The 27,115-nt window shown below is 34.8% G+C and overlaps 1 protein-coding gene across 2 annotated transcripts in view; it reads left to right on the top strand.

The window, feature by feature from the left end:
• LOC149805149 (uncharacterized) overlaps nt 1-26,613 on the top strand; it is an 80,527-nt gene extending 53,914 nt beyond the window's left edge. For both annotated transcript variants that reach the window (XM_089947886.1, XM_089947885.1), the window contains exons 4-9: nt 10,452-10,659; nt 15,131-15,269; nt 18,681-18,750; nt 19,126-19,172; nt 20,089-20,147; nt 20,790-26,613. In XM_089947886.1, coding sequence (XP_089804012.1) covers nt 10,452-10,659; nt 15,131-15,269; nt 18,681-18,750; nt 19,126-19,172; nt 20,089-20,147; nt 20,790-20,838 — 572 coding nt within the window. In that variant the 3' untranslated portion in view covers nt 20,839-26,613. The remainder of the gene's footprint in view (nt 1-10,451; nt 10,660-15,130; nt 15,270-18,680; nt 18,751-19,125; nt 19,173-20,088; nt 20,148-20,789) is intronic.
• Nucleotides 26,614-27,115: the final 502 nt, after the last annotated feature.

Below are 27,115 nucleotides of genomic sequence, written 5' to 3'. Positions count from 1 at the left end.
CAGATTTTCAGTGTTGTTACCACAGAAGCCATCTCGAAAATCTTGTTATTGATCAGCTTGGTTTTTTCACTTAAGATCTCTTCTTAGGTTTAGTAGGTCTTAGATAAACATTCTACTAATCTTTTTATTCAATATGGCCACCCGTGGCAATGTAGAGAATCGTGTTGTTGCTCCTCATCATATTAAAATTGGATATTACTACAAAATGATGAATAGTTCATATGAAATGAAAAAATGCTAATCTGACATCTGATATGGCTCCAGTGGCATAAATCATGTCGACAGTTTTTTTTACCCCACCATAGACATATTTTAGTTTGAATGAAAATAGTGCCACTTGAATCTCAAATATGGGTACAAATTTAAAATCTTGTCACCAATTCACTATTAGAATGGCCATATTGGACATGGTGATTTTTTTTCACCATAGACAAATTTTGATGTCTTGTTGGTCCTGAATGAAAATAGTGCCACTTGAATCTCAAATATGGCTGCCACACTACAAATTTAAAATCGTCACCCAATCACTTTTTGAGTGGCCATATTCGACATAGTGATTTTACCAAAACTGTTGAAATGGTGTCTTGTTTGTCCTAAATGAAAATGATTCTGCTCTGATGTTGAGTATGGCTGCCCAGTGGTTAAGTTGAAAATTTTGTCACTTTATAGAGATGGTCTCAATACTTGGCAGTTTAAAAGAAGAAAGGGTCTTATTTTCAGTGCCAAGAAACTCTTGTCATCCTTTATAGTGAGTGTCAGTCCCTTTGAGAAACTCTTGTCAGCCTTTATAGCGAGTGTCAGTCCCTTTGAGAGACTCTTGTTTACACTTTTTATGTTAATATTTCCTGAACCCCTTAATGGATTTTGTTAATATAAGGTATGAATTATTCTGCAACATGTTCACTGCCCCATTGACTTTGGGGTCAATGTAACAGAAAATGATTGGATGTTAATTTAGCCAAAGCATGGCATCATGGGAATTCACATGTGCTAAAGTCCTGTTGGACCATACTCAGGATCATGTAATACACCATGCACTTTATGAATAATAAATGGCCTGTTTATATGCTTAGGTGTAATTGCTTGGGAATCTGAATATAAAAGTATCACTTTCCTTGGATGAGCTGTGGTAACTTTGCATGTCATAAATAATACATGTGTATTATAGCAGCCTTACCTGCATGGAACAGAGATGAGCTTGATCCACTAATGTTAAAGACAGAATATATTATGATCTATATTTATAATGACCTCAGTATCTTCAGTGTTACTGTTTGTGTTCTGCATGGATGACAGTTCCTTAGCTCAGACAAATAAGATTGATGGGCTAGTGAAAATTCTTGCAAGTACTTTGGCCCAGCTTTTGAATGAATGAAAAAGTAACATTTGAAGTTTTAGACCATTTTCCCAGCATTAATTTAGTTGGGCTATTAAATCAAAACTGGAATTACCCTCTCCCCCATCCCCTGCTTGAAAAATTAGAGTAAGATACTGCTACATATTGTTATATATGAGAATATAGTGTAGCCTGGCTTGAAAGATCACACTGTCTGCTAACGAAATAATGGCCTCATAAGACAGGTTGTCTTATAACAGACTGTGCATGGAGAACCTGGTTTCAGAATGGGTGATCTATTTGCAATGATGTCTCAAGACAGGCTTTATTCTGTGTGTGTGTGTGTGTGTGTGTGTGTGTGTGTGTATATATATATATATATATAGACACACACACACACACACACAAACACAGTAACTTTCCATGACATTAGTGTTATCTATAACTGTATATACAAGTATGAAAGGCATCTAACCTAGGCATAGAGATATGATGTACTCCCCAAACTCAAATCACAAAACCAGATGGTGTTGGCAGGGAGCTGTACTAAAATACCAGGACTCTAAATTCTTTTATTTATAATAGAATTTGACCTCTGAACAAAATTCACTGGGATTAAGTACACACTCTTCATTTTGCTTGTTTTTTAATATGATAGTCTAATTTTAGGGCTATAGACAATCCTTGAACAAGAAAACTTGATGTAATATTTACAGCACCTGCTAGAAACTCTCCTTACACTTTAGTTTTGTATGGTTTTGGGGGGAGGTGTGTGTCTTCACAAATTGAAAATTTCACGTGAAGAGCAACTATGTAGCATGTTTTTCAACAGTTATTGATGATATAAAACAGTTGGTTTTATCTGTTGGCTTACAAAGTGTACATTCCTGTTCAGATGCGTTTCTAAGCTAAACTATAAATGATGTGGTACCGGTAGCTATAGGTACATACAAATAGTATATCGGCTATCCACTGACCATTAACTGATGGTGAATGTGACGTTGATGTTAACAATATGCAGTAGTTGAAATTGTCTCTTGAAGAGCAGTATACAAGTTGAACTCTGCTATTAACTATCAGTGGAGACAGGACCCCTTTTAAATAAATCAAGTACTGATGAAAATGCATTTTTTGGCATTGTAAATTTGCATCCAGCTGCAAATGCATTTAATAGCGATATGTACTGTCTTCAAAGCTGGAAAAATCTGGCAGTGCAAGACAGGTGTAGAAATTTACAGGGCCAGTATGTGTATGTGTATGTGTGTGTGTGTGTGTGTGTGTGTGTATGTGACATAAGAAGGGAAAAGAATTGTAAGAATAGTTTGTATTTTCACGAAAATCAGTACTTACTTACAAGTCCAACAGCAAACAATAGACCTTGATCTGACATCATAATGCACCAGCAGAACACAGTCTATGTTGTTTGTTCTGGTGATTACACCTTACAAACTGCACAGACCTAGATACATTAGTGCATCATGTGATGACAGATCTCGGTCTGTGCAATTTAACTTATTTATAAGCAAGTAAATATAGTGATTATTGGTAAGCAGGTAGTTTTAGAGCTTTTTGAGTTTTTATTTGTAAACTTATATAATTATTTGGTTGATTACTAACTCAGTGTATGCTCTTTTATCAGGCTTCAGGTGCATGTTATAGTGTCTTGATCTTCCTGATGCATGATGCATATGCTCATAAAGAAAGGTAAAAATGGAATCAATATATAGCACTGAACAGACACTTGTGGACCTGATGGCTGTATTATGAGTACGCATACATGTATAGTGGAGGAGCTGGTGGAGCAGTCTGTCCTTGTGAAAGACACTTAGCTCCCATTTCCTCAGCATGATACAGCAATCAGTATGTTTAAAGTACTATTAAAAGTAACAAGCCCAGTTGTATGCATATATTGATCACAGTTACCAGTACTTACTGTATTAGGATGGAAATAAATACATTTGATATTAATAAGAATATGTTTTTAAAAATGTAAAATATCCAGAATGTGTTTTCAGGGTTAAAAATAGAGTTTGAGCACTGACAGATCACAGTATCAGTTGTTGTTGTTGTAGGGTTTAACGCCATTTTTCAGCACAAAATAGGCTATACATGGCAGCCAGTATTAATGGTGGAGGAAGAACCCGGAAAGAACCACCGACCGATGAGAAGCTACTGGCAAGCTTTCTCACATACCCACATTGGTCGAATCCGAGACTCGAACCCAAGCAGACAGAGGTGAGATGGCAGCGATCCATAACAGAAAGTGCTTTAGACCACTCGGCCACTCGGGGCCCCCACAATACTTTGCTTCACAAGACGGACAATAGCACTTTGTCTGTTCATGTGTTCATTCATTCATTATCCTCATGATATCTTGGACCCTTTTTGCTCACCTTGACTTACAAAATTATGTATGTAGATTTGTCTCAGAGTAACTGACATATAAAAACTAGGTCACTGTGACCTCAATTTGCATGCTTTAATGAAGTCTGTATTTTCAAAGCTATTTTTTTTTATTACACTGTCATTATCTTGTACCCTATTTCACCTACTGTACATAATTTTTTTTTAACAAAATTGGTATTTGGATAAATGGCATAAGTAACTAAACCTTGCCAACAATACCGTGTGGTCCAGTTTTCATGCTAGAGTGACTTGTTTTCAGCTGTTCATTTGATTTGTTATACACAAATATGTTAGACCCTATTTCAGATAAATTAGCATAAATATTTGTGTGGATAGAATAGAGCTTCACAAAAATAACTCCATCATAACAGTCAGTCAGTCAGAACTATTGGTCTGTGCTTGAACAGTTTGTCAGCTGTCTGTTCTTACATCTTAAATATCTTAAACCTTATTTTACCTTTATTCATGAAATTTGGTGTGTAGACACCTCAAGAAAGTAACTGGGCCATATGACTATGAAGTCTGTGTGTTCCAATTGTCATAGTGACTTTTGCATCATCAGGGATCCCTTTGATATATACTCAGTATTTTGGACCCTATTGCACCTACTCAGGAATATTGTCATATAGATGCATATCAAGGTGAGTAATTGTATATCAGAACTTTTTTCATTATGACTCAATTTTCATAATGTTTTTTTTTTTTTTTGTTTTCAGCTGTTTGTTCATTGAATTTCAGATAATTCACCAACAGTATACTTATGATACTTGGCATGTTGATGCATCACAGCTGTCTGTTCCTTGCACCCTCGACATCTTGGACCATAGTTCAACTACATGTGGACCGTTCTGGTGGCCTAAGTGGTTAGAGCGTCCACCTTGGATGCGGTTGGTCGTGGGTTTCGAACCAAAGACTTATAAAAATGGTACTTGCAGCTGCCTCGCTTGGCGCTCAGCATTAAGAGTTTAATATTGGAACTGGCTGGCCTGGTGTCAGGATAATGTGACTGGGTGGGTCATGATGCCACATGTCTACAGCATGATGCCCCAGTGCTAGATAACACTATAAAATGCCACACAACAGACAACATAGTGATATGACTGAATTTTTTTTAAAAGCTACATTCAAAATCCAAAACACAGTCATCAACACATGAAAAATTGATTTGTGGATGCATTTCAGCGAGATTTAAGTCGGCTATACCAAAAATAGGTTACATTGAATTAATATTCAAGCTTGTGTTACTGTCCTTTCCTGTACCAGTGTGTATGTGTGTGTGTATATATATATATATATATATATATATATATATATACACACACACACACATACACACACACATATATATACTTGTAGTTGGTTTCTCCAGATAGTGAGGTGAGTCATATTTATAAGTAAATTCCTTGGTGAACATTTGATATTATAATCTGTGTAATAAACCAAATACTAAGTCACATATCTTGGCTTTTGTATGATAGTGCAACCCAATGTTGGGCAGAATAATGCATGTTAATATCTGAATTGACATTTATTATTTTTTTAATGGATTTGAAGATAAGTACTCTATTCCCGCATGCCCTGGAAGAATTATTTTTCAGCACAATAGTTCATTATTTTTTTAAACCTTGCTTTTTTAAAGCTTTATAACTTTTTTTTAAAAATCCACTTGTTTAAGCAAAACTTGAAAAGTCTCATAGTCATTGCTGTTGGCATAATTAGTTGGTCCTGAAATTTTAGATTTTCTTCATAATTAGTTTCAGAAGTTTTCCACTTCTGATTTACATTTTTGATTGTTTCGTTAGGTCCATATATGTTCAGTGTAATTTTCTAAACAGCCAATTCAGACCATGTGTTAGAAGCCATGTTGCTTATTGTTTTGTTCCATGACCAGTAGGTGCTTTCATCATTTAAAAAGTAGATGGCTGTAATTAAAACAAACAGTTGTGACAACAGGTTTACATAATAACCTCGTGAAGTAAAATGCACCTTTTGTATTTGTATTTATGTACAGTAAAATGACAGGAATGATTATAAATGAGATACAAAGGTACTTTACAAATTAAAATTTTCTTCCAAGAGCCTTTTTGCCCTTAAGACATAACCATATACATAGCTTTTGTACCATTTGAGATAATTTAATCAAATTGTTGCCAGTTATATAGCATTTATAGACACTATGTTGAACACCATAGCCATGCCTCATTCCTCAAGGTCAGGGTCACAGTAAGAGAAAACTGTTCTGTGAATTGTATCCTTGTTTAAAGTAGAACCACTTGTGATATTTTAAGTAAGCTGGATCATGTGTCACAAACCATAACAATGCCTCCTGTCTCAAGGTCAGGGTCACAGCAAGAGAAAATATTCTGTGACTTGTATCCTTGTCTAAGTATAACTTGAACAACTTGTGATATTTTAAGCAAGCTGGATCATGTATACTCTTTGCACGTGTCACAAACCATAACCATGCCTCCTGTCTCAAGGTCAAGGTCACATCAGAGAGAAAATGTTCTGTGACTTGTATCCTTGTCTAAAGTATAACTTGAACAACTTGTGATATTTTAAGCAAGCTGGATCATGTATACTCTGTGCACGTGTCACAAACCATAACCATACCTCCTGTCTCCAGGTCAGGGTCATGGCAAAGAGAAAATGTTCTTTTACTTGTATCCTTGTCGAAAGTATAACTTGAACAACTTGTGATATTTTAAGCAAGCTGGATCATGTATACTCTGTGCATGGGGGCCCCGAGTGGCCGAGTGGTCTAAAGCGCTCTTCGTTACGGATCACTGCCATCTCACCTCTGCCTGCGGCAGTTCGAGTCTAAGATTCAGCCAATGTGGGCATGTGAGAAAGCTTGCCAGTAGCTTCTCGTGGGTCGGTGGTTCTTTCTGGGGTTTTCCGGGTTCTTCCTCCACCATTATTACTGGCCGCTATGTATAGCCTATCGTGCTGAAAAATGGCATTAAACCCCACAACAACAACAACAACTCTGTGCACGTGTCACAAACCATAACCATACCTCCTGTCTCAAGATCAAGGTCACAGCAAGAGAAAATGTGGATATGTGGCCTGTTTCCTTGTTTAGAATATAACTTAAATGACTTGTGATATTTTATGTAAGTTGTCTCATGTATACTCTAGGTGTGTTTGTCATAAACCATAACCATGTCTAAAGATCATGATCATTGTAAGGGAAATATAATTCTTTAACTTGTATCCTTGTCCAAAGTATAACTTTTGAACTACTGAAGACGTTTAATGAAACTTCAGCTACTTATCATGTACAGAGGGTTTGTTTGATGAAGTAGCCATGCCAAAGGTCAAGGTCATGGCAAGGGAATTACTCTGACATAGCCTTATCTAGATTAAAACTTTTGAATCAGTAAAGATATTTAAATGAAACTTTGCCACTATAATGGCTAGATGTGACTAGAAACTTTAATATTATCATGGTCAGTGTTACAAATACTATAGACACCCCACCCACATGCCTCAAGGTAATAGCCAAAAAAGAAGATAAATCCGGGACCATTTTTGTGTACAGCTCTAACTTTTACACAAAGAAAGATAAATTAGGAAACTTTAGCCTTTGATATATAATGACTTGATAGCATTGCCAGTGTCCTCTGTTCTCTTATGCAGGCTGCCACCTTTTAATATCTACAGATATTTTTCATTAAATCTGGAAAAGATCCACACATTATCATGCAGTAGTCGAGTCCCTAGCTCAAAGGTCAAATATACACTTGTTAGGCCAACAGTTGTGGTATCAGGACTTTGTTTCTCCAAGTGGACTTTGTGAAAAAGTTGGGGAAAAAACATAGTATGAATCCAGCAGTCTCTAAAAATGAATCCAACTATGCCAATGCATCCGTGAGGCAGGAGACTTGAATGAGTGCCATTAAATTCACTATTGCAGGATTAAAGATTTTTTGAAGAAAAATTATGATAATATGGTTATGAATTGGCCAATGCTTCCTACTATTGATGCTGATAAATATTAGATTATTTCTATCACTGTGTGATTGTTTTTGTAGGGTATAGGCAGTCTGTTCATGGATGCCCAGCAGGCTTCTTGATATAAACTTTTTTACTCATTGATGCTTTATTACAGTGGAATGTGGTGGTGGATGACCTCTTTTCTACATTTAGTAATTGAAAATTAAAATTGATGATGGATATAACTTGTAGACTCCCACTTGTCTTGCTCCCATAGCTGTCAAGACCGGTCTAAATGCAAGTGTCGTTTGATTAAATGATGCAAATTAAAAGTCATTAGTGAATCGCCTTGGTATAAAAAAAGCTCCATTTCTGCATTTATTAATAAAGAATTCAGATAAAAATAAATGATACTGTGCTTGCTTTGAAAGATGTGAAAACTATTTGGATTTCATGACCTTTACTAATACAGCTGTACTATGATGTTTGCATGGCATGGCATGTATGAATCTAAGTACTTTAGAGTTATCAGAGACAAGTACATGGACAGCATTATTCAGCTAAATTATTCCTATTAGTTAATTCTTTAATGCACAAGGAAAGCTTTGCTGTGTTTTTAATACTAATTCTTGGCCGTAAATATTGAAGTGATTGGGATTGACTGACTGAGGCATGCAAATCTTATGGTTCTTTGTAATATTATTATTTGTTTTCTTGACATTCATGTTTGTATTTGGTAGTAAGTGAAGTTTAATAACTGAATACAGTATTCATTTTAGGTAATGCCATTGTGCAAGTGACCCTTGTCTTTTGTTCACCAATTTTAATCCTGTCTTTTTTAACCCATACTTTTGTGATGGTCTGTTGTCTGTGGTCTAGCCCTCCATTACCACCTGTCTGTTACCACTGTTCCTCCTAAACTACTTAAAGGATGGCCGTGAAACTTAACACATATTCATCACTTGGTCTAGTTGGTCCTAAATGAAAATGATGTCGCACAGACATACAGTATGGCCACCATAGTGAACATCTTGAAAATGTTATTGTCGTGGTTCTTGAGTAGATGGTCATCTCAACATGGGGTTTTCTCAGAAAGCTTTTCAGTAGTCATCTTGAAAAATCTTGTTATCTCTAGTTCTCATCAATGTATGGTCATACCAGCGTGAAGTTTGCATTAAAAGATTTCTTATAATGCCTAGATGGCTGTGAATGAAACTGTTGCTGGTCCAACTTCTAATTCGTTCCGGTGGCCTAATGGTTAGGGCATCTGCCTCAGATGCGGGAGGTCATGGGTTTGATCCCTGGTCGAATCATACCAAAGACTTATAAAAATGGTATTAACAGCTGCCTCGCTTGGCGCTCAGCATTAAGAGGTTACTGTTAGGACTGGTCGACCTGGTGTCAGGATAATGTGACTGGGTGGGACATCATGCTACATGTCTGCGGCATGATGCCTCAGTGCTAGACATTGCTATAAACTGCCACATTGTGGACATCATAGCGATAAGACTGAAAAATTGTTAAAGCTACATTAAAAATCCAAATTACACACACCCAGCTTTTAATATATGGCTGCCACGATGGCTAGTTTGAAATTCTTTTTATTACTGTTTCTTCTAAATTGCAGGTCATGTCAACATTATACTTTCACAAAAAGATTTCTTATAATGTCTAGTTGGTACTCAGTGGAAATGGTGCTAGTCTGATATCCAGTGTGGCCACCATGGCACCGATCTTAAAAATCTTGTTATTGTTCCAAAACAGAAAGTGCATTAACATGAGATTTCCACCAGAGGACTTCTTGATGTCTTGTTGTTCTTGATTGAAAATGGTAACAATCTGACATCCAGTATATCAATCACAGCATTTTATTTTGAAGAAAAAAAATTTATCACTGAAGAATTACAAAGATGGTTACAGCACTTAGTAGTTTAAAGGAAGAAATGGTCTGATCTTGAATCCTGGAAATTCTTAAGAAGTACAGCATCAGTCCCTTTGAGGGAGTTTTGTTCAGTTAGGAACCTGATCTTTTCTTTTTTTGTAAGGAAAAATTGAGAGCCACACATACTTACAGACTATAAGTTTGTGAGCAATTAGGGCATTACAGTCTCATCCGTTGAAATGAATAACAGTTAATGATATTTTTAGGACTTGATATCATTTTTTTATGTGCACTAGGATGCAAGGATAACCAGTCTTTTGTCACTTACCCACTAATATAAATATTGCTGTTATAGGTATGAATCGGAACCACAACCTATGTTACTTGGACAGTTGGTACTGTATTCTTCAATGCACCAACTAAACAAGTTAGATGAAGATCTGCAGCAAAATTTGCCAGCAAATCAGGGTCTGTTGTATTATTGTGAAATTACAGAACCTGTTCTGCTAATGCATTATATTTTGGCAATTCTTAGTCTCTGCTGTTTGCAGTTTGGTCTGTCATTTGGAATGATTCTGAATCATTGATGTACAGCTTCCAACAAGAAGTTCCCAAGTTGTCACATTTCTTAGATTCTGACTTTGAGTAAAGTCAGGTTAAAATGTTTGTGGATTTCGATCTCAAGTTCCCATTTTCATGCTTAAAATATTTGTAGAATACAGTGCTAGTGCTAAGAATTGTCATGAAGTTTGCTATATTGGATTGGTTTGGTATCAGTTTATAGTGATTGTGCCTGTCCTTATTGGTTTGGCATTAGTTTATTGTCCCTGTCCTTACTCTTAATGGTGTATTTCATATGTTAGTAAATCTTCATTGTATCTTTTTCAGTATGGGATCTGATATATTGGAAGGATGTAAAGAAGACAGGTGTGGTGTTTGGCAGTATGATGTTTGTCCTCCTGTCCCTTGTCTTTTTCTCCCTCCTGAGTGTCCTGGCATATCTGGCATTAGCCATACTAACTGTGACCTTCACCTTCCGGGTCTACAAAAGTGTCATGCAGGCAGTCCAGAAAAGCAGTGAGGGACATCCTTTCAGGTAAGAATGTAGAGATGCAGGCAGATAATTTAGTTTGTCTCTCTATCCATTCATTTTTGTTCACTTGCCTCTATCATCCTTGTCCAGGCTGTAACACATGCATTCTGTCCATTGAGACCAAGTTCACATTTTATGTATATCTTTGAATGAAGGTGTTTGCTTTTAACCAGCTTTCCAGAATGTAGATAGTAATAACTGAAGATTCATGTCAGGCCCTGAATGAAGTAGTGGTTACCCTTAAACTTGAAATTTGGTTTACGTGTTTTTAATCAGAGATGGGTGCATCATCAAATGAATGTTGATTGTGCACTAAAACAGGGTCACTATTGCCTGTTGCTTAGGCAATTCATCAGTGCTAAAACAGTTACCGACTCGTGTCTTGGAAGCATTGTATAGAACCTTTCTACTTAAGCTGACAACTTTAACCAAAACAAAACAGATCATATTATTAGGTTGAAGTGTAAACAAAATATATGAATTTCAGTGTTCTAAAAGCCTAAAATTACAATCAAACTTGTCAACAGCAGCCACCAATGGGAAAAGGCAAAACTGGCCTTTGTACATCAGTGACTTCTGTACACCTTTTTAGAATTGGTTTGAACAAATACTGTGCACCAAATATTATTATTATTATTATGATTGTTATTATTATTATTAAAATTGTTTTATGTGCACTATTCAACAAAGTCATAAACTACACATAGATGTTGTTAATCATAACTGACTTTAAATGATCACCAATCTTTGTTATATGCACCATTGTAAAACAACAGGTTTCAGGACTGATTGATAATTTACATAAATAGGACTGTAAAATGGGGGATTGAATCATAGTTTGGCCAGATTGTGCAAGTTTCACTTGGAATCAGCTGTTTTTGCTAATACAAAAAATATCTGAACATGCCAGTTCCTCAGTTTACTGAAATCAAAAGATGTGCAAAGCCTGTGATAAATAGGAAATCAAAGAATCCATATGTGGCCATTCTTTGTGACTTCTGAACTGAAACTTTTCATGCCTTTATGGGCAAGTTTTAAATATTGAATGACCCCAGTCCCTCATGAAAAAAGATATAACTCATATCTCTTCTCAAACCTATACCCCCCTATCAGAGATGGCTTTAATTACAGAAGGCAAGTAGTTGAAGATATTGAACTATACCTGTCATACTAGCACAAAAGGGGCCTTCCATTTCTGCTGTGATAAAGTGACTAGTCTTCCCACTATCCATCAAAACGCACTGGTTCAACCCTCTACCCTAATGATAAAGACTGCCATGCTTTCAAATTTGACATATTGTCACCTTTCAGATACATTGTCAGTGTGACTGGAATTAGAATGGCTGTCGCTAATAGGGAACTACCAAGTTTAGGTGACCTTTAGCACAGGTTTGATAGTAATTTTCACAACTACTGGAAAATCAGACAGTTTCCATCCAGCATTCATCAGGTGGCACAAGTTGTTGTTACACCAAAGAAACTACTTTGAGGATTACCATGAAACTTTAGACACACATTCATCCCGAAGTCTGGTTGGTCCTAAATGAAAATCTTACTGCTCAGACATCCAGTATGGCCACCATTGTGTCCATCTTGAAAATCTCATTATTACTTCTCATCTAAAACATGTTGAAATGGGATTTTTCACCAGAAAACTGACTTGAAAATGGTACCAAACTGACCTCAAATATGGCTGCCACAATGAACATAATGAAAATCATGTGACTAATTGTCCTGTATGAATGGTCTTTTCAGCATGGTGTTTTCAACAAGAGTTAGCTAATGGTGACCAGCGATGCTCTTGCATCCATTATAGTTGACTCTTTAGCTACCTTTTTTCATGCATATTTTTGTACGCATTCTAGCTATAAATTAATTATTATTCACATTATCATATTTTTTCATACATACATAGGACTATGTACTTTTTAGAAAATCCTTTAAATTATTGTACATAAAAACTCTACTAAGAAGAATTAATTTGCAAAAAATATTTTCAAAAAATACAGTTTGCCATTTTTGTTTACAAACAATAATGACAGATTAAAATTGTTATCATATACAATTAAGGTGAATTTTTTGGTTTTTTAATTTTGTATTATTTTTAACTTCGTCTTTTGATGTGTTAATATTGGGTGTGTTCCCATTTCAAGTGGCTTTGGAAATATGCCAAGGTACAATTTAGATATGTCCAATGACCAAAGTATTGCTAAGTTTTTTATATAAATGATGATTAACTTTGGGCAAATTCTTAAGTGAGGCATCGAATAAGGAATCAAAAGATTAAAGAATACAAGTATCGCCATATAATAATGCAGAAAGGTCACTTTCCATTTCATTATTGTACAAAATTTTAACAGCGTATTTTCATATTTTCTTTTTTACTTCAATCAAGAAGAGAAGTTCATGTTGCAAATGGCTTTGAATAAATACAGATGAATAATATAAAAACTTTAAACTACGAATGTATTTTGTGCGCATATGTTTGATGTAATTCCACATGAAAAACAACTATTTGTTGCCTTAGTTAAAACTTATCCAACTGTTTGTTAACTTCCAATCATTTATCTGTTATCTATTATCTTTATTGGTAAGTGCAAATAACATGTGATGTGTGTGATTGCTTGTCGTTTCAACGTCTATTGTATGGACAATGGCCGTTAAAGCACATTGACAGAATTTCATTTCCCTAAAGATAGCCTCATTCCCCTAATTGTAGCCTCAATAATTTTGCCTCTATTGTCGAATCTTGCTCTATCTGGTTTCAACTGGAATAACCTGACCGAATATGTCAGCATATTTAATTAGCATGTAAATAACTCCACATAGCCATGTGGTTCGTGGGACAGTATGTTGTAATTAAAACAAAAATTAATTGTTGATTTAGGGGTGTTAATTGTTAATAGCAGTGTATAGAGTGTGAGGAAGCTCACAGTCATCAGGTAACTGAAAATACATATTGCAGCCAACCGGTAACCTCTTTTCTTCTCTCTCCAAAAGATAAATATAAACCACTTTGAATACAGTTTTGCACAGTGACACTGTGTTGTTTAATCTCTCACCCACCACCACCACCACCACACACACACACACACAGAGGCATTAACTTAAAACAAGTTTTTTTGAGTTCTTTTATGGTGGTGGGGGGGGGGGCAATTTGATAAGCTGCACTTCTTGACAATGTGGGCTCATATAATTGCATACAATTTTCTCATGCCCATATCTAATATATGTTCAGCCCATCTCAGTCATTTTGCCAACAAAACAGCCACAAAGTATGCTCTAAATGCAGTGAGCTTGCACACTGAGACATTGTTTCATCTCTTTCTCACTGTAATTGGAATCTTGATTTGAGAGCAGACTGAGTCAAAACTTGTATGTTTATTTTGTACGTTAGTACATATAGGTTGTCAAGTATCATATGTTCTGTAGACCTTGTTTAGGGATGATCCCTTTTAAAAAAATTACACTGTCAGTACCAAAAAAGTAATTATTTATTTTACATATAATTTTCATACACTGAAATTAATAATACTTTTTTTCGTGTACAAAAATATTACATGAAATGTGGTAATTTTAAAGTCTTAGAGATGGTTACATGACTCAGTAATTAAAAAGAAGAAATGGTCTTGTATTGCATGTCTGTTTTTGCACATCAGTACTTAAGACGTCACTTGTTTAATGTAATACCATTTTCATTTTTCAATGGCTGGATAAGCTTTAAACTTTGCAGCTCTCTCAGTGAAAGGCATACAGTACTAGAAGTTAATAGGTTTCAGTGAGACTAAAGTTAGGACTTAAAAATTGAAACTTGCATATAAGATCATGCACTTTTATATTGCTGAAAGCACATTCTTTGTATTTAACTAATTTTCTTTTTCCCTGTCCTTAAACTTCAGAAACTTGAACTGAAAATAAAAAAAACATTTTTATTCATTAAATACACTAGTTATTCTTTGATCAACAGCATGATTATGGCCTTTAACCATTGTTGCCACCCTTTGCGTAAGTTAGTTTCTTTCCATTTCTGATGTGTGTTTTTCCCAAAGTTTTTCAACTGCTATGCATTTTAAGACCTCTTACTGGTAGCATCAGTACCTTCTAATGATTGACACTATATAAATTTTGTATAATAGTTTGTAAAATTGAAGAAATGTTGCCTTGAAAAGTACCCAGTTGCTTTGTACCACCTTGGGACTGGATTTGTTCCCTTTTATCAGCATTTGCTAGGTTGTGTGGTTTGCCCACTACAGGCTGTCAGAATCATATTATACCAATACTTTGTCAAGAACACTCTGTAGAAGCTGATGGCACACTGTTGAAATTGAGAACACCAGTAAAAGCTAAGAACAATCCATTGAGACTATCAGAACTTGTACAGTGAGTATAAAACAAATGAATCTGAAAAACAATCCTTGAAAGAAATTATTATTTTGAGCTCTTGTAATTAGTACCATATTCATACAATTTGCAGAAAGTACCTTGAGATGGACCTTAACCTGAAAGAGGCAGTGGTGGAGAAAGCAGCAGAAAATATCGCTAAAAACCTCAACAATGTGCTAGGAGAGCTTAGAAGACTTTTCCTGGTTGAAGACTTTGTTGACTCCCTGAAGGTAAATCTATGTCTATATTTATCTCATTTTTAGCTTAGTATATGTGAGACATAAAATAAACTCATTTTGACTACAACAGTGGTAGTGTTAGCAGCATCAGTAATGATTAAGCTTTTGGTCAAAGCTTTTGTGTATGATCATGGGTCATGAACCCTGGAAAGGATACCTGTTGTATTTGGTCTGTAGAATAAGGAATCGCCACCCTTTCAAATCCATGCACCCATACCATGCTTCTGACCCTCAGGCAAGGTGAAAGTTGTTTAAAAATTTTGTGGTTAAAATTTTTTAATGTCCTAAACACTGGGAGAAACTACTGTTTGCAGTATAAAATCATGACGCTGCCATTTCATATCAGTGGTCTCTGCCTCCCTCTGAACCTTAGGTAGTGTCAGTTTTATTTGAAAATGAAAAAAATCCATATTAGCAAGGAAGCAGGCAAGATGTAATTTCTTGGAGTTGAATATTTGTTACATGAACACATCTGTAGTTTGGGTCAAATGTATTTACTCTAAGGTTCAATTTCTATGAAATTAGTTCATCATATGAAAAAGATAATTACTGTTCCCATCCAAATGGATTGAATTTTTTTTTACCAGGTAAAGAAAGAATTTAGGATATAGAACTTGAAGCAGACAGTTGTAAACTCTTTAGGAAATTAACACTGTAACAGGATAGCAGTCTCAACCAAGTATCTTGTAGAAAATAGGGTCATTTTGTAAAATACTGATAGTAGCTGACTGCACCTGCATGTTTCTGATGTGTATGATTTATGCTTATAAATTCAGTTTCAGAATTCCAAAGTCTGTATACTCTTACCAATGCTGTTGAAAGGGGATAATGCATCATGATAATTTATTGGTTTTTTTTCTTCTTCAAAGATTCATATGTTAATTCATGCCTTCATTATTTTGGACCCAATTTCACCTATACTTTTGAAAATTTGTATGTAATTGCATCTTTAACAGAGTAATTCATCCATTCTAAAAACTGTCATTGTAACATAACTTTCAAATTGGATTTTTTGTTTTATTCAGCTACCTTCTTTATTACATACCAGAATTCTTGGACCCTATGCCATCTGCGATCATAAAAATTGGTATATTGATATATCTCACCAAAAAAATTATCTCAGCCATATCTAAACTAGGCCATTGTGGACTAATTTTCACATGGGAGGGTTCATTTTCATTTATCTTTTCATCACACAGTACCTTAGATCCAGTTTTTTGACCGCTCTGGTGGCCTAGTGGTTAGAGCGTCCGCCTTGGATGCAGGAGGGCATGGGTTCGCAGTGTATCCCCCAGGGGTGTAAAATTGAGGGTAAAAAAAAAAAAACCTTGGTGTCAGAACTGGGGGTCAAATAAAAAATGTGGTGGTCAAAAATGTACTGACAAATTTTTATATGACTTGTACTTTTTCAGCTTGAAATAGAATATTGCAACTTGCACAACATTCTCTCTCTCTCTCTCTCTCTCAAAAATAAACCAACATGCACAATTAACAAACAAATGCATTGTCCATTCAAAGAATAGTTTTATTAGTTCATTTTTGTTTTAAAGTCATACTTTTAACAGTCTCCTTATAATCATTATGAAGCAATATTATAGCCCAACACAGTACATAAAAGCCAATACAAAAAACCAAATAAATCTTTTAAACAAAATGGCAGTCAAATTACTGCCTTTCATAAAATGTGTACTATCATCGGTTTCATTGTACTTCGTCCTAGAACATATTTATCCAGATATCAAGGAGGATAATGATTCATCTTCTTTCTAATAGGCTACACTTGAACTTTAAGATCTCTCTTTTATTGCAGCTAAGTTAAAAACCAACAAAATCGGCAATGACCCGCTGACTTTGTAATCCAAATAACACATTTGTCTATGCAAGTTTACTGATTTCTTTGTTGTGAAAGAATGTCTTGGGTTATAATGTGTTCTCCAGATATCTTGTGGCAAACGAGGGCAGATTTTTAAAAATTCTAAAACCCTGTCACGAAAGGATTATTCACTTTTGCAGTCTTCGCAGTCACGCGATCATAAGTCACACCAGTAATCCTAATGTATGAATACCATATTCCAGTCAAGGGTATTATTTTCTCCATTTTTCATTAAAGTTAGATCCACAGTTACTCTTTTATGTTCTGCTTCTTTCACTTTCTTCGCTAATGATTTTTAGTGCACGTCCTTTTAATCTGGAGATCACTTTCTAGTGCAACAAGCATTGAGATTAAACATCTAGATGACAGCTTGCTGAGCTCAATGGAAATCGCATATGAGCTCACAAGATTAGTGGAAGCTACTCCGTCATAATATTGCCTGTGCTAGTCTGGTTCATTGTTTCGAATGTTCCCTGCATTGCACTCTGCTATACGAATAGAGGAGCGCAAGGCAAGGAACAAACAAAGCGGGGAACCAATCAGTGCCTATGCTCGAAGTATATATGCTGCCATCCCTCGTCCAATGCATTGGGTATTAAATAAATCCTGATCACATGAAATTCCTTTGCGTCAAAAAAACGCACAGAAACAAAATGTGTGCATCAATTTTCTCCAGCGTTCGTCCCTGTTGCACAAATGTGCGTAAAGGGAAATACTGGGTTCAATCCCCGGCCAAGTCATACCAAAGACTACAAAAATGGTACTAACAGCTGCCTCGCTTGGCGCTTAGCATTAAGAGATTAGTGTTGGGACTGGTTGGCCTGGTGTCAAGATCATGTGACGGGGTGGAACATCATGCTACATGTCTGCAGCATGATGCCCCAGTGCTAGATATTACTATAAACTGCCACAATGCAGACATTGTAGCGATATGACTGCAGAATTGTTAAAGCTACGTTAAAAATCCAAATCACACACACACACACAACAGTTTTATCTGGGTTCATGAGATTTATATGTGGACGCATTAGAAGGAGATTAATTAAGCCATACTAAAACAAGTCTCTCTGACCAAATGTTCATGTTTAAGTTAATATTTCCTTCCACCATGTTGGTTTAGTTATTAGCTTAGACCGACAACCAGTAATTGGCTTAGTGCAAGGTAATTTGGACCTTTGCCTGTGCATTAATCCTCCATACCAGTCTGTATGTTGTCTGCTACTTTACAGGTGCTTATTTTGCAGAGAGATTTGTATTGACAAGTAAACACCTTTTTTTAGAATCTGTTTCTAGGATTAGAATGATTTGTAAATCTTAAACCTTGTAATGAAGATTCATTTGAGATATAGCATTCTTATTTAATAGAAGACAAATATTGTACACTATGTAACCCAAATCAACTACCAAGGTGTCCTTGGATAAGGCACTTAACTCAGCTTGCCATAAAGCACCACACCACACAACACCAAAACCATTTTAAGATATTTAAAAAAAGCAATCTGTTGACCATTATATTTTTATTGTTGCAGTTCGGAATGCTTCTGTACCTGCTCACCTACATTGGCTGTTGCTTTAATGGCATGACCTTAGTAATCATGGGTAAGTAGAATCATTAGTTCCATTTTAAAAGAGAGTTGTGAAATATCCAGTTAAAAAGTTAGTACCTTTACTGTGCAGATCACATGAAGAAGAAACATATATATGTACCTACTCATAATGGTTTCATTCCATCCACAGACATATTGGCTGTCAAGTAGTTGGACTTCTTTCACATATTATTTATTGCTTTTTATAATATCCATATCATTCATTCTAGTTCTAAATAGTTTAAAGTTTCATACTTTTAATGTTATATATATATATTTGTGTGTGAGATACTTTAGAACATAATTAAAAAGCTGTCGTTTGATTTGTTTTTGTTTTGTGTTTGTCAGTTTATGTATTGCTATTCTGTTTTTTCATTTTTTTTTCCAGCTGTGGTGGCTGTTTTCACATTACCAAAGGTGTATGACACCTATAAGGTAAGCAGAGAAGTGTGAATTTAATGCACATTGACAGTTGTTTCTCATGTACATCAAAAAATTATATTTGGTCAAAGTCTGCATGTGTCTGTTAATTCACATTATTGATAAAGCTTTCAGATCATAGTGATTTTATCTCATTTTTAGCATGCATTATTTTTGCTGCAAAAGTGATACAGAGAGAGAGAGACAAACATATTTTTTCCTAAAGATTTGTTTTGTTGTAATAATTGTCATTTTCAGTCTTCATTCCTGTAGGTGTCATTGTTGTTTTTCAAAGTTTTTGTATCCATCTGTTACCACACAACAGATTTGTTTTTTAACAGTTGCACAGGAACTAAAAGACTTACGATGACATCTTGTTTTGTTCTAAATGAAAAGGGTACTGATCTGATCTCCAATATCGCCACCTTTATGGTCATCATGAAAATTTTGTTATTGCTACTTTTCCTTCATGGATGGTCATATCAACATGGAATTTTCACTGAATGACTTTTATGATGTCTAGCTGGTCCTAAATGAAAATGGTGCAGATCTGACACCCTTCGAGGGAGTCTGTTGATAGTATGCTTATTATCTTACTGGCTTAAGCTTAGGGAGACACAGATATCACATTGGTGGCTTTATTGATTGTTTGGTTAACGTCTTACAGGAACAAGTATGGTGAGAGATATTACGTTTCCCATGGTTGTGCCTTTGGTGTTGGTGTTGAAATTTTATGTTACAGTTTCTGCAAGTTTGTTAAGATTGGATACATAATAACAGAAGAAGACAATACATCAGTTTCTACAGAACTTGTTCTATCACCATATTTGTTTTCTAACTATCTACAGAGAGTTTATGTACAGCCCCCATCCCCTTCCCAAACAACAGTGGTAAGATGGTGATAATAACACTGCTATATTTCATTTTTTAGGTTCAGATTGATAGCTACATCAACCTGATTCGTTGCCAGTTGAACAAGATCCTTACCCAGTAAGTATAGCATGGAAAAGTGACACGTAAACTTCCACTGGTATACCTAAAGCTCCAGCACAATTTGCAAATAAATTGTTTGGCTGTTGATCACAAGAAACCAGACTTTAACAGTCACGTCTAGAAGTGGGAAAAATTTGTGTCCCTAACGACAGGTGGCCATTTAATACTGGTTTATTTCTGTGATTTATTTCTGTGATCATTTTTATGTAAAGGGCTTTTCAGAAAGTGAATATTTGATGCAGGTGATCACTTAAATATAGGTGCCCTTGGGTTCATTTGTAAAATTTTCAAGGACCAAACTTTCTTTACACATATGCATTCACAAAGATGAATGAACAGCAGAATTAAATTGAATTAGTATGATACACATGGGTGTCTGTAATTTAGAGGTCCCTTTATTCAAGAGAACCATCTAAACAACTTGTGCATAGTGCAGGTGTATATTTTTGATGCACTGTGATACATGTAATAGGTTAACAACAATTTATACAAGTTTATCAAAGCTGTCGAATTCTGATTTGTTCTAATTGCCTAACATGGACAAGTTGAATAATCTGCTGTCTGAAATTTGCTGCAGGGCCAGAGGTCAGAAAAGCAACTATGGCACATTTTTATCTTTTTTGTATTTTTTTTCTTCAGGATTCAGTCTAAGATGCCTTTCCCAAAAAAGAAGGAAAAGGCACAGTAGATGATGGTCTTTTAGCAGAGTTGGCATTGAAGATATGGTACATGATGGAGTTAGCTGGGGGCACAGATTACACTGGCCGATGGATCATTCGATGACAAAGATTATTGGTCAGAATGTTCTTGTATTATTTACACTTCTGATTGTCATCATTGAAAGAACTTCTGCTTAAGTCCCGTTCGAGTTTTGCATGGATTTTTTTTACACTGCAGATTGTATTTTAGGAGATAGTACATACTTCAGTAAAGGTTTCTATCAATGCCTTACATTATTTTCCAGAATGCCAGATTTTGCATCATTGTAATGAAGATGAATAAAGTCACAAGTACAGCAATTTTATAATAAAAGCTATTCGTAGATTTTTAAAAGCAGTCCATTATTATGTCTGTCATGTTCATTACTGTCATGCTTACAGCCAAACTGTCTTGTTTCCTTCACTGTGATAGTTATTTGGTTCATGGTCTCCTGTATAGCTATGGATATAACAGTCATATAGCATAATTTATTGCTAATCAGTTATTGATTATTGTAAATTTACAAGTAGCTTAAAGTGGTATTAAACTATTACATTTCTTATTGATGTGCACATATTGTTATCAGACTAAAATTTTCGAATTTCAGTTGTGAATATTGTAAAATTTGTACTATTTGAAAACATTTTGAATATATAGCTTTTGATGTATATGAACAATTAATGCTTTGTGGTAGCTATTTTAACGCTCTAAAAGCTATTGTCAGCATGTTGTATGAAAAATAGGGATATATAAAAAAACAAAGCAGTGTTCTATGTATCATTGTTATTAAAATATACAAATTTTTAAAATCTTAGCTTTCCCTCTTAACCTTCTTTTGAAATGCAGTTAAAACCCGTTATAATGTGATGCTTGGGGTCCAAAGAATAATGTCATGATAAGTGGGATTTTCGAAAAACTTCCCCATAGAAAATGTGTATTGAAATTTCAGTGTCATCAGTTTTAAATAACCTCTTGATCATATATCACAGAATGTTTTTTTGGGGTGTTTTTTTGGGACGTTAAGGCAACATTAAACACAATGATGGGATTAAAAATCTGCTAGGGATATGAATAATATACTTTTCTGAGAGCATGTATTTAGGATGTTAAAAAGAGAGGTCACCTTAAATTAAAAATGGGAGCCATGCTGCCATTGCATTATAAGCGGAATCGTGTTACAACAAATCACATTATAATGGGTTTTACCTGTATCAGGAGTGTCATTGATTAAAGTTTTTAAAATATGATCTTTGTAGAATTCTTGCTTCAAACTTGAGCCATCTTGAAAATTTTGTTATTGCTACTCCTGATGAATGGATGATCATATCAGCATGGGGTTTTCTACAGTAGACTTTTTATGATACCTAGTTTGTCCTAAACGAAAATGGTGCCGTTAACACAACAAATATGACTGCCATAAGGACTTCTTCTTAAAAAAATCTTGTCATCACTATTCTTCCTGAATGGATGATCATTATGATATGGGATTTCACCAAAAGACTTCTAATGAAGTCAGCTTTGTCCTAAATGAAAATGGTGCCAAGATGACATTCAGTAGGTGTGTCACAATAGGTAATGAAAGTCTTTGTTATTGCTTTAGAATATCAAAGAATGGTTTCAGCATTTGGCTGTTAAAACAAAGAAATCTTATCTTGCATTCCTGGGAATTCTTTTTATCCATTAGAGTGTCATCCCCTTCGAGAGACTTGTTAATTTCTAAGATGCAATAAATTTGATTTCTACTTGTTTTTAATTTGCTTTTATCTTTGAGAAGTTGGTGCAGTGGAAACTTAATAATAAAACAGTTCTCGAAAAAAAAAGTTGCATGGAGTTAATGAGGCAGAACAAACTGTATTTAATATGTTTGAGTACATGTCAGGTTTGCTGATGCAAACATTGTTCTGTTTTATAAAATAATTCTTGATTGAAACATTTTTTTTTATCTAATTTTTTCATGTCTAATGTAAATGCAGTTTGATAAATACCCAATTTTTCTACTTTTTGCTGTGAGACAAACATAAGGTGGACAATCCTATTACAGCACTTTTAAGTGAAACAATATTTAGTAATATATTTGTTGTCGATCTCATAGTTATTTGTGCATACATTTGATATGTATGATGTCTGTGTGACAGTAATTGTGTTTAAATTTCTTTAGATCAGAACCACGTTTCATTGGCCTTTGAATGTTAGCTTTTGTTTTGAAATATATTTATTTTGCAGTTAACATTTGTGTTACATATTCCAACTTTATAATTACTTGTCAAGTTAATTGCCATAGTTCTTTTTATGTCTTTGCAGCCATCTGACCTCATTGTGCCACTTAAAGTATATAGCTTGAGAATAGGAAAATCTTTACCATTTTCTTCATTACAGTTTGAATCTTTAATCACTTTCCCAGTTGGAAAAATAATCAATAAGCTTTTCAGAATTGTGTCATCTTAAAAACAAGTGTTTATGGATTTTAATAAATTCTTGCATAAATTGTAATGTGTTTTCCTGTATTTTTTTACAATCATTAAGAAATGGTGCATAATAAAAAGTAGTTTGTCATGACCATAAAAACAGATATCTCACAAACAAAAAGTGTTTCTGATGCAGAATTTCAGCCTTGAAATTCATCTAGTCATTAAATGGTTTTATAATACTTGATTAAGGTAGGTACTGTACTTTGTGCACCTATATCAGAAACTGGGCCTCATGTGCTAAGATTAAGAACTGATTATGCCATTATTTTGATTGATTTCCAGAAGATATATTGGAATTATTCATATGCATAGTAAAAATGTTATCTGAAACTATTTCTGTTGAACATTTATTTACAGCTTGGAGGGGGAAAATTGTTTATGAGTTTGATTCTATAGATTGGGCATTTATTTAGATATAAATGGATGTATTCCTGTATTTTGCCAAATAATTGAGAGTGAAAGAAAAACCCAGCAAATTAACTTTTTTTATATACATTGTTGTTTTTTTTTTAACAAAGAAATTTCATTTGTGTAAATGTGTCAAGTGTCGGTTTATGTAAAATACTCGATTACTTTGAAACTAAATTTGCAATTTGATGTAGTCTGTTTTTTAAATAGGCATAAATTCATATCAAGTTAAAATGCTGTGCTCAATTATGGTTCATTGTACATGTTTATTCTTTATTGTTTACAAATTTGCAATTGAAATTGTGAAACTTTGCATAAAATGTGTTCATTTAAAAGATGCTGAGCTACATGCAGTTTATAATTTATTTCTTGGTGTGCATTAAAATTTTAAAATGAATTTTTTTTTTATATAGATTAAATGTTATTCCAAGTACGAAAACTATTAACCTGAAATGACTGAAATATAGCTTGCATTATACAGTTTTTATTCAAATAACTAGGTATACTTTTTTATACAATGACCTGTCTCGCTGCTTATCTTGAATTCTTCCACAGGTTTATATTTTGATTGTACCTGTGAATTTCAGAACTGATTTGGATTTCTAAAAAGCAATCTTTGAACAGTATGGCCATATTTACTGTATTTATCAGTGTATAACTTTCACCCAACTGCAAAGATACACTAGACCTGTTTTAACATAATGTTTTGTGGAAGAGGTCCTTTGGTTTTCATTTAGATTGGGATTTCAGACAAAGAGGAAATACTCATTGTGTGCTGACAGATCTAGGTCTGTTTTGTGTGTATATGAGTGCACAAAATAATATTGGAATAAATATGGTCTACAAGAACACACACAGTACTTCATCATTTTCACCATTTCCCAGTGTATTTGTCACCAAATTACACCATACTTCACAGGGTAATATCCATTATGTTACAGGTAAAGTTAGGCTTGTGATTCGCAGTGGCTGGGTATTAACCTTTGATAGGTTTATGAGAGAGAGATTACCAGCAGTGAGGCCTTTGAAGATAGTGTCAAATACACAAGGTAGTCCAATAGCTGGCCACGTGGGTCCAAATTGGGTTAATAATGTCGAGTGGAATTACAACCCAGTTAGCAAGTCCAAGAACTTTCTGAATTACATCAGCATATGTCAGAAAACTTTCAGCATCACCCTTCATTGTACCAAGTATAACATGGTCAATCCACTTTGTGTGTACCATATAAAATAGTTGTTCAGGAGGCAAGAGTAATGGGAACAGTTTTGATCAACAGTATAATTTGCTTGTATACCAGTATAGGATCGCATAAGTACAAATGTGTAAGGGCAGTGAGAGCTTTGATTATTTGTTGATGTCCAGTTTGTTATGGCAGTCTTAACTACATTTTAAAAATAGTGAAATTTTAAAGAAAAACAACTTATTCTCAAGTTTACTTGGAGATTTTAAAATGTATTTTCAGAGCCAATATGAAAATATGTTGCAGAGTGAATTCATTATAGGCTTGTCATAATAGTATAGTGGAATGCTACAGTGTGTATTGTAAGAAAACAACTCATTGCACAAAATCATATGGTGTATTAGTATTGCAAAGTGTAGATGCAGTTGCTCTTTATATTTGCCTATCATAAGGTGGAGCATATTTTGATGTCCATCGATCTGTCCATTTTGACACAATAACTCCAGCTCGCCACTGTCTACTGTTATAAACTTTATGGATGTAATAAACTTGGAGTAAGGAAAAAGCCTTTTGATTTCAGTTGCAAAAAGCAATGTCACTTTGAATGAAGGAAGAAAAGTGGTTGATGCCCGATATGTAACTGATCAGAACCAAGTTTTGTGGATGATTGCATTTGTGTTAAGTAAAAGCCTATGATTTGGGAGGAGGGGGTTCAAGAATTTATTGGTCAAAGTTACTGTGACTGAAAGAAGAATTATACTATACTATAATACTATTTCCACACTATAACTTTAGTTGTACATCACAAATCAGGAATAAACAGTGGGTGGCTTGTACTTGGAATAGGATAGTAGCCTGTTGATTATGGGCTTCCATGGTCATGGTCACTTTAGTTGAAATTTGAACAATGGTTTCAGCAAATTTCAGTTCTTGACCATATACCTTTACCATGTATTGTGGATAGCTTACACTTTGGGTAAGAAAGCAGTCTAGTGGTTTGTTGGTCAAAGTCACTGACTGACTGAGAATGTGTTGGTTTTTTTTTTTAATTACAATAATCTAGACCATGTACTTTGACCAAAATTTGTGGAGAGGTTGTACTTTAAGTATCTCAGAAACTGTTGATTTTGAGATCAAGGGTCAGGATCATCATGGCTCAATGAAAAATGGGTTTTGTTGGACAGTTTTTGTTCTGTAATAATATCCCTGAAGGCTCAGTGGTTAGCGTGGAGAACTACAAATAGATCAGCCTGGATCGGGTAGTGTGGTATGTCCTTAAATGAGGCACTTTACTCCAGTAGCCTCAGCATTGAATAACCTGAATAAACTACTGGTGTTGCTGTGTCATAAAACATGAACCAAACCAAACATTTTGTGGATGGCTTGCACATAGCATGATAAATAAACCTATAGAGTTTACGGTCTAAAGGTCAAAGGATACAGTTGTGGTAAGTCAGGAAATAATTGTTTGTGCATTGTAAAATTAGTTAGGACTACATACCTTGACCAAAGGTCAAGGCCATTGTGACAGTTTGATAATTTATCCCGAGTCAGTCATACCTCATGAGTGCCAAGATAGAGGCAGGTATATAATATGCTTTTAATGCTACTCTTGTTTTATCTTTTTGAGCTTGACCTGAATTGTTTATCAAATGGAGCTATTGTCAGTTTTGTCAGACTATGTGAATAAAACGTTCTTCTGTCAAATTGTTATATATATAGTCTCTCTCTCTCTCTCTCTCTCTCTCTCTCTCTCTCTCTGTGTGTCTCTTTCTCTCTCACACACACACCAGGTTTGCACACACATAATACCAAATGATAACAAAGTCAATGCAAGATAAAATTGGATCCTCCCAAATGATTGTTTTATACAGAGTCCACTAATGGTGTACAACTACCAGTACTTTGTACCGGCAATGATGGAAAAGAACAGTGTGCACAAGGCCAGATTTTACCAGTACAAATGCCACTCATTCTCATCAATGCATGGTTTATAATTTGCATAAAGTAGGGAAAATTTTAATTTAAACAGTACTTTAGAGAAAGAAGATGAATGAATTTCTGACTTTAAAGGAGCTGCATTGACAATGGTTATCACAAATCAACACCATAACAGTTATGTAATCCCATTTGCCACTCTCAGTCACCAACTTAATCCATGCACAATTGACAACTTTGATTCAGAGCTCACTTTGAAAGTAAAGTTTAG

The sequence above is a fragment of the Sinohyriopsis cumingii genome, chromosome 2 (genome assembly GCF_028554795.1).
Source record: "Sinohyriopsis cumingii isolate HCF-2022 chromosome 2, ASM2855479v2, whole genome shotgun sequence".
NCBI classification, from domain to species: Eukaryota; Metazoa; Mollusca; class Bivalvia; order Unionida; family Unionidae; genus Sinohyriopsis; species Sinohyriopsis cumingii.
The sequence above is the reverse complement of the archived record's forward strand: the minus strand, read 5'-3'. Positions and strand labels throughout refer to the sequence as shown.